This window comes from Elaeis guineensis, chromosome 12 (assembly GCF_000442705.2).
Source record: "Elaeis guineensis isolate ETL-2024a chromosome 12, EG11, whole genome shotgun sequence".
In the NCBI taxonomy this organism is placed as follows: domain Eukaryota; kingdom Viridiplantae; phylum Streptophyta; class Magnoliopsida; order Arecales; family Arecaceae; genus Elaeis; species Elaeis guineensis.
The window spans coordinates 18,642,568-18,651,934 of NC_026004.2; the positions used below are offsets into that span (position 1 = coordinate 18,642,568).

The following is a 9,367-nucleotide window of genomic DNA, read 5'->3' on the forward strand; positions in this document are numbered from 1 at the left end:
TATATATATATATATATATATATATATATATATATATATATATATATATATACGTATATATATATATGTATATATATATATATATATATGCATATTGGACTTTTTTAGCAGTAATTACAAATATTGGATAGTTGACATACAATTTCATGATAATTGCATTCATTCATGTATTGGTTATTTGCTAGTTTTATTTTATATGGGTATATGTAGGGGAAATCTTGCTAAGCTATTAGCTCATACAACTCTATTAATTTCTTTTCAAGATCATGAGATACTTAATACCCTACTATGGTTTAGTCTCAGTAATAAGAGAAGAAATATTTAGAGCCTTACTAATGCTAGCTAAAAAACCAAAATCTACAATTGGATAACTTTTGTCACTTGTTAATGATAAAATTATTTTATTTTGTTTTAAAATGAGGGTTACATTGTCCAACAATGCTAAGGTTGTGTTCAGTTTGTATCATGCGACCAGTTGAGAGAGGTGCCAAAGAATAATTTTCAAGGGAGAAAATACTATTTTGTAAATATGGAGATCAGGAAGCGCTAAAGAAGCACTTGGATTTTAGCTTGACAAGATAGAGCTGTTTGGCTGTTTTGGTTATAGATATTCAGGTGTTGGATGGTGTGTCGAACCATTATTAACATAAACCTATGATTCATGTGACAGTGCTCAGCGTTTGTTTTTAATGCTAATTAGATTAATTTAGACAATCTAGCTCGTATGAGCTTCTTACATTTTGAATCTAAATCATCAAAACCCTCGTATAAATCTGTGAACAAAAAAAAAAAAAAAAAAGAGCATGAGATGCGAAGCAGATATGGACCGGCACGGGCAACTGGGAAGCAGGTGTGGAGATCTGCGTCCGCACAGTAAAACCATATGGGCGCAACAGGTGTAGGACCCACATGTTGGGCTCCCAGGGTCGGATAACGTCAAGCGGATGAGCTGGATTTCACTCACCGTCCTCGGATTCCGCCTGCTGCCATCTCTTTAACTCCATCGGCGGAACCACCCCAAAATGCCCCCACACGCAAACCCACTCGCCAAAAGAACGGCTCTGAGTAGAGAAATTATTACATGGACCGTCCAATGATCACTGGCTAATGGCCGTGTTACCCTTTGTTTTCATCAATAATTTCTTCCGAGTCTAAGTGATACAGTGTTGTTTCATTGAATGGTTGAAAGTGCATGTGATAGGGCAGTTCTAACCGATAATTTTTCTCTACAAATTTTGGTTTATCTTGGTCTTATGACATTTTCCGAAAGACATCCTACGTATCATCCAAATTTTTTTCCAGAGATAAGTATTTCCGTAGTTTCCCAGAAAGTTGAGGGCATTTTCGAAGGAACTTCACGTCAGAGAAACGCGGCGAACTGGCTGCCGGTATCCGCCCGTCTCCCTCTTCCTTGCACGCAATGGCGATCATCCCCCTCCAGTTTCGCGGCTCAGCTGTCTGTTCTGGAACACCAAATAGCCTTGTTAACTGACATGTAACGCTTCGACTGATTAGCAAATTGGGACCCGCAACGTGTACACATTTTTGCTATCTGAAACGAAACACCTGATCTTGTTTAAAGTATCATTTACCCCTTCTACCCCTCGCCGCCATTATTCCTTTTTTTTTTTTTTTTTTCTTTCTTTCCGCCCTCCTCAAAAGCCTGCCTCGCTCCCTTCGCTCTGTCCTCCGCTTCCATCCAAGAACTCCATCAAAACCCTAGCAAGCTCTGGTCACGCTACGGTCATCCGATTTTACGCTTACCTCCAACAATGAGCAGTTTCAGGCGCTTCGAGCTCCTTGATTCCCCTTTTTCCTTCCTCTACCACGAGACCGCTCTCTGTTCCCCAACTCCACCCCTCTTCCCCCCTTTCTCCCCCTCCTTCGTGTCGGCGGCGGCGATCGCCGACGAGGAGGTGGAGCATCAGCTAGGGTTCTCCCTGGACCTCCTGAACGCTATCCCTAGCGCCGTCGATCTCCCCTTGAAATGCCTCCTTCCCTCACCGGCGATCTCTTCCTTCGATGTCTTCGACGCCGCCACCGATCTGATACACTTTCGGCGGTTCCAGGAGCGGGCGGAGACGGAGCTCCAGCTCCGGAGCCTCTGCGATCGCGTCACCGCCCTCGAGCTGGGGCTGGGGCGAGCGCTGGGTTCCTCCTCCTCCAGGCTTGACCGCAAGTACACATGGACGGCGGAGTTCAAGGGGGCGAAGGAGGAGGAGTTTGATCGGAAGTACAAGTGGGTGGCAGAGTCTAAGGGCGGGGCCGAGAGGAACTTGAGGTGGACGGCGGAGTTCAAGGGGCAGAAGGAGGACGGATTTGATCGGAGGTATAAGTGGACGGCGGAGAAGAAGGGGGAGGCGGATCGGAACGTGAAGTGGACGGCGGAGATCAAGGGGAAGGGGAAGCACGCACCGGTGGCGCACACGTATACATTCCAGGCGGCAGAGAAGCCGGCGGCGGAGGAGAAGGGGGAGAAGAAGGGAAAGATGAAGGAGAAAGAGGCGGCGACGCTGCGGGTGGTGGAGATCGAGGAGAAGAATCCGGGAGCCATCGCCATCAGGAAGGTTTGTGATGTCCGAACGATCTGTTGAGCTAAACTCTTTTTAATTAGGTTCGGTCGTTTTCATCATAAAAATTCCCATTTTTAGAAGTTTCCAAGGGTATATGTGCAAAAAAGTCAGTTTTTTTAGCTTATTTTGAAATTTCGGAAGTTGTTTACTGGAATTTGAATATTTTTAAGGTTAATTAGACCTTTGTTAATCCCATCAACCAAAACATCAACTCTTTTTTTTTTTTTAATAATTTACATGTTTGGTTTCTGTCATAAAAGTTCACATTTTGTTCCAGTAAAAAAAGAACTCTATGGGGGCATATGTGCGAAAATCCTTTTTCCTTTCTTACTAGAATTGACAAAGGAGTTTAGTATAATGTACATATTTTTAAGTTTAACTTAGAATATATTGTGTAGCTAGTTAACCATTTTTTTTTCTAATTATATATCGTTGTTTCTATCGTGAAACTTCTTTAGTTTCATCAAGGAACTTTCTAGTTTCCAGGGATATATGTGCAAAAGCAGTTTTTATTTCTTTTTTCAAAGTTAATAAAGGAGTTCAATACAATATGAATGTTTTTATGCTTAATTGGAAACAGTGTATGTATAGCTCATTAACCGAAACAAAGGTTTGAGAAATGATGTGGGAGACAAACGTTGAAATGTGGAATGCAGATTAAATGTATATTGGGAAAAGTATTTCTACCAGTTGCCTCCTCCATTCTCCTTTCAGTTCACCGTCCTACGTGGCATTGAGAGATTAGTGAAATAAGCTGTGGTTTGGTGGTGTTAGGTGGAGCCCATGTGTGGTTTGGCTAGAAGTGCCATATCAGTACTAGACCAGGGTGGTGAATGGAAAGGGGACCTTGAGCATTTTTCCATGGAAAGTGGATTGCTTGGTAACTGTTATTGAAAGTCCTTTTAAACTATTCCAATTTTTATAAGATGTAGCAACCAATATTAATTTATTTTCCATGTCTTTGATACTTTATTTATGATCAGCCATGTTCTCTCTCTCTCTACTTGAACTTTGGAAGTGGCCTTGTTAATTGAGGCATAAATCCCAAGTTTTTGCTTTTTCTTTTTGGCCCCACTGTTTTTTGTGCGTATTGGGGGGTGGGGGGTGGGGATGGTTTACCTCTGCACCCAACTTGAATGGTTAAGGCTTGTTATTGTTCTGATATGTGTTCTACAAGCATTTCCGATCAGTCAGATGCTTTAAAAATATTTATTGGTCGTAGTTGTCTCAATTTTTTTGTTTAGCTAGCAGGCTTTGTTCAGCTCTTACATCGTTGAAAACATGGCATCATGATATATTTAGCCATTTGACTGTGAAATAATGAATGGATCGGGTTTCAGGACCCCGCAATTGTTTCTTTCTGATTATAAGAAAAGAGGATGGATTCTGCCACCTCAGCTGATTCCATACTTGATCTTTGGTGAAACAAAAAGTAACAAGCTTTTGTTCTTAATTTGAATGATTACCGGATCTAATTAGATGTTAAGGTAGATTAGTGCCTGATGTGGCGAATGAATCATTGCATTTTACAGATAGATTATTATGAATCATACTTGGAATTTGGGTATCCACCGCAAAAATCCATTTTGCTCTACAAAGAATGCCTATGGTTAAAAAGGTAAACCCTAAACTAATCATATGATAATTCCAATAATCCAAAGACCGAGTCCATTGATATTTGTTGTAATGGAAATGTAATGGAATATTATTTGATCTATTCATGGGATTCCCTAAATATCCCATTCCAACAATGGAAATGGTTTCAATACTAATGGGATTATTGACAAAACCTTTCTTTGGAGAATGTCAATAAATTCCAAAATCCATTTCATTGTCCACTCTATTCTATAAGCAACCCCTTCCTCCTGCCAATCTTGTGGCCTTACATTTGATATTATGTTGTGACTGGAGAGTGCCTCAATATCAAAGTGCAACTTCTGCTTATCTCTTGATAACTTGAATCAAATTATCATGATAATGTTAGGAGGGTTTTAATAGATGGTGGACACCAAGAATCTGGTAAACCGGAGAAAAATACCGTCTATAATTTCAGTTCCAAAGTCCCAATTTGGATAAAATATAACATAAATAATTAAAAATTGGATGTTTCCTATGTGAGCATGCATGTTATATATGTTATTATTGATGACTAATGTCTAATAATATTGGTACTTTTTGGCTGTTGGAAGGCTTTTGCCAAGAGCAGTAACAAGGGTAAGAAGAAGGAATTATCACGACAAGATGCTGCATTGATTATTCAGATGACTTTCAGGGCCCATCTGGTTCGACGTTCTCAAGTGCTTCGTTGCCTTAGAGATCTGGCAGTGGCCAAAGGCAAACTTAAGGAAATCAGGGCCTTATTCTATAATTTCTCTTATCGCCGTCGCTTAGCAAATGATGCGGAAGAACGCCAGAGGTTCTGTGAGAAAATAATTGTTCTTCTCCTCACTGTTGATGCCATTGAGGTAATCTCTTAACCATATCCAAAGTTTTATTACAATCTTATTTACTAGTCATTTCTAATCCATTGGCTTCAAATATGAAATGCTACTCTGTTTTGTGCTGATGTTTCCACATATTATGTATCTTGCATCTTTCTTTCCATACCAAAGCTTTCTCCTCCCTGAAAACAATGTTGTATCAAAGAGATAATGTTTACATGCAATAGCTTCTAAAAGTTAACAAAACTGACCTTTTTTTGATTTATTATCTAAGGATTATTGAACCAAAGTTGTTATTTTCCTAAAAATTTTTTAATGTCTTTGATGCAATGATGATTAGAAGAAAATGCTTCAACATCTCCTCCTTTTTTTTGTACAAAGCAAACCCCAATTGAGCCCAGCCTTTCATGTTTGCATAGGTCTATGAGAGAAGTTTTTTTAATTAGGCAACGAAAAGGGTCAGTTGCACTGTTGCTGATGCAAGATTAACTTGGGATGGTTTGCTATAGCATTGATGGACCTATGGAACTAAGAAGTCTATGGTTTAGGTCAATTGATCATCTCACTGATCTGTTACAGAAAAGATGGCAGAAACATATTTCATGTTACTTAAGCAACAAAGAGGGTTTCTAAACCCGCGAACTGTTTCGGGGCTTCCTAAGGATGTTAGGAAAGTCGATTCAAAGTTATGTAGATTCTAGGAAGGTCCTTGTTCACAAATGCTAATAGAAAAGGTGAGTAAAAATGGGGTTGGGGGAAGGTGGATAAATAAATCAATTAATCAAATTACAAGAAGCTTCATAAAGTGCTTCCTTGGGAGTTAAACTTCCATTCATCCATATTTCTAGAAAAAATCTCTCATTTTCATTCCCATCCCCATACGAATGAATACTATGATTCGCTTTCGAACTGACAATGATACAGAATCTTACGATAACTTCCATCTTGAGAGTTATTTGCCAATTTCTGTGATCTCTCTTGATTTGTAATGCAGTACACTAATCCATTGGTTCTGTTAGGTTGGTTATATTTTGTGTCATGTCAACTATTTCCACATAGGATGGTATGATTATATCTTAAGTCATTATGTATCTTGGCCCCCTGTACCAGACCTGTCCCTCGACTCAATTACTTATGATATCTAAAGTCAGGTAAATAATTTAAAGAAACAATGGCAAGTAAATTAATTGTGAAGATATAAAATTGCTCGTAATTTAAGAGATAAGAAAAAATACTCTCTTTTTTTTTTTTCCTCCAAATTGTGGAAGGAATCATGCCCACTCCTTTCTCCTTCTCTACAATCTCCAAATGTTCTTTTTGCCTCCCCACTTGAAGCTGTCGGACACAGTCTCTCCACTCTCTACCTATTTATGTGAAGCTGGCCCAGCGCCATCTCTCTTACTCTGTGATAATCGCCGATTCCATGCTCTCCTGCACCCTATTCTTTTTCCTGTCCCCATTTGTGTCCTCTACATCTTTCTCACTGCCTTGCAATGCTTGTTCATGTCTGTTTCATAATTCATGTTGCATGATTCTCTTTATTTGAGCTGAAATATCCAATAGAGGTGCTGTACTGAGAGCTGCTTTTGAAATCGGGCTGCAGTTATATTTTCAAGTTTTTATCAATTATGATTTTTGGGTGAGCCATGTTGGTAATATCGGTTGCAGACTTAACCCATATGCTGGCATTATATTTGACTTATTTTGTGCCCATGTAGGAATTTTTTTGCTATCTATGCCCCACATTGCTGCTTGGTGGGCATGCATGCCTCATCAATTGTAGGGAATGATGTTGACTTTGAAGTCCAATTAGAAATATAGGTGGCTGGACCATGTTGAATGAGATTTATACCACTAGGTTGCTAACACATGTGACATGTATCTAGTGTCTAGAATTACATGCATTGCCTGCATAAGTTATATGGAAGTTGTACCCGCATATTTCTAATTCTGCATGAGTTGCCAGTGTATGTGGATGTAGATATAAAAGAATTGACATAAGTTCCATCATGTACAAAGGTTCTCTGGATGTGCTTTGACGTTCAGATTTAGCAATACTTTATTTTTGTTACCAGAAAAAAGGCCTATCTATTTTTTTTTTAATTGGATAAATATGCAGTCAGTCTTCACCAACAGTTAGTTCAATTGGCTGGTACCATCCTCTCCTAGTGAGAGGTCTCAGGTTCAAACCTGAGTGGTGGTGAAGACTTGCTATATTCTCAAAAAATCTGCGGGCAAACATCAATTTAGATTCATCAACATGTTTTTGCACTGTTTAGGATCATTTCGTGGAACATGCAAAATAAATAAATCCAAAGGTAAAAATGAATTTTCTTCTCTATCATGCACGTTCTTTCCCTACTGGCTCCTGAAGACTTGGTAGTACTTCAGGTCAATAGTCATGTGCAGCAATTTGAAGAATTGTAGTGGCTCTCATTCCTTCTTCTTTTCTTCTTCTTCTTTTCATTTTTATTTATTTATTTATTTTTCCCAGACCTCTGATTCATATGCTGCAGTTAAGAAATGAAAATTTTAAAAAACCAATACAACTCCTTGAAAGACGCCTAGAAATCTCTATTTTCTGTTACCTGGTTGCTTCAAAATTCAAGCTTTTGCAGTTGGTATTAAGGATGTAGAGAGCTGATTCTGCTCATAAAGTAATGAAGTATCAACATCCTTTTCAGTTTTTTGACTGATTCTGACAACTGATTACCATTTTATGCATTGAACTTGATTGTAAACTGGGCATTTGGGGCAGAAGCTTACTATAGATTCTTATGTTTTGCAAGTCAATGTTGTCCAATTGTTATTCATCTAAGAAATTGGATTCAATAGTTCAGGAATTTTCTTTACCTTTAGGTTAATCACTTGCTTTTCATGGAATAAGTTGACCTTCAAACTAATATTTTGTTCAACCTTCATTATCATATCTTCTCTATCTGATTGCTTTTGTCGATTGTTGCTGTGTTAGGGACCGGATTATATGGTTCGAGCAGCAAAGAAGTCAATGGTGGAGGAGCTGGAGGCAATGCTTGATGTTGTGGATCCACAGCCGCGTGCTACGCTGGGTTCCTTGAAGCGTAGAAGATTTGATCTTCCTGATGGTGGTCCCATTCCAAAGGAGCTGATCGCTGGTGTGGAAGGGGTTGTCCAGGTGCTTGAACAGGAAGATTAGGAGAACAATGCTTCCTAGCGAGATGATAAACCTTTTGGTCTGAAACTTCCTCTGTGAGAGAGGGTTGCAGAGGTTCTATGGTTTTTTTCTGAGCATGATAGTGCTGCTTAGGACATCTTTGTTGTATGGTTACGAGTTGAGATATGAAACTTGTCAGGAAGGCTTGCTAGACAATTTTTCCTTTTAAGTTGGACAATCCTGCTGCTGCTCTTGCTTAGTCTGTGATAACTCAAATTTATGGTGCCACTTCTGCTACCATTTGCTGTTAATCTGACAGTCATCGTGTCTGTGGATTAGCACAAGCTTTGAGGAATTTGGATGCACTAATGCTTTTTAATGCCTGTAGTAGTTTCGTTCCTGATCGTGCGGTCTATATCTCTTATATAGACAGTAAATAAGTCTTGAACACGAGCTGGTTGCAAAGCCGATGCTAACAGTTTTTTCTGGAGTGGACTGTCCGGATTTGTTCTCAAATCTGCACTTTGATCTGTGATTCCAGGGTAGCTGGATGTGGATGCCTAGATGTAGCTAATGATTTTCTTCTGCAGCATAAACTGATGCCAGACGAATTGATTTCTGAGCCACCTGGCAGATATCTCCTGCATATTTTTTTAAGAAGATTTCTTTAGACAGATCATATAATATTTAAAAAAAATTATATGAGCATCTTTTTAAATTTACTTCGCTCTTTTCACCCATTTGAGTGACAATGTCGTTATGTTATCTTTTGAAAAGATGAAAATATCCATCACTCTCTTCAAAATTAGTTACGATGTCGATCTTTTCTTGCATCTCTTGTTTTCGGCAATTGTTCTCCGGTGAGATTCTGACGACGATCTTCATCCTATTCTCTATTTCGATCGAGCAGTATCTCATTTTTAGTGTACGAGCGTGGCAGTCTTTTGAATATCTTATTTTTGTCAGTGGATGAATCCTACGTCTTGATTTATCGATAATGCATCTTTTAACAAATTATTTTTCATATAAAATTGTGATTGTGATGATTATTTTATTGATATATATCTTTTTAGTGGTTGATCGATAATTTTAGGGTTTTATGGTCGTAAATCGATATTTTTAGAGTTTTTTTCTCTGATTTTTGTGGTCCCTCTGTCCTTGCATATTTTGTGATCTTATTTTTGATATGCATGGGCATGATAGATGGGATCTACAAGAAG

General features: G+C 38.8%; 1 protein-coding gene across 1 annotated transcript; it reads left to right on the forward strand.

Annotated features, from left to right (window-relative positions):
- Positions 1-1,645: 1,645 nt before the first annotated feature.
- On the forward strand, positions 1,646-8,530 carry LOC105033484 (uncharacterized). Its single transcript, XM_010908313.4, has 3 exons — positions 1,646-2,567; positions 4,763-5,038; positions 7,986-8,530. The coding sequence occupies exons 1-3, from the start codon at positions 1,773-1,775 to the stop codon at positions 8,187-8,189; spliced, it is 1,275 nt and encodes a 424-aa protein (XP_010906615.1). The 5' UTR covers positions 1,646-1,772; the 3' UTR covers positions 8,190-8,530.
- Positions 8,531-9,367: the final 837 nt, after the last annotated feature.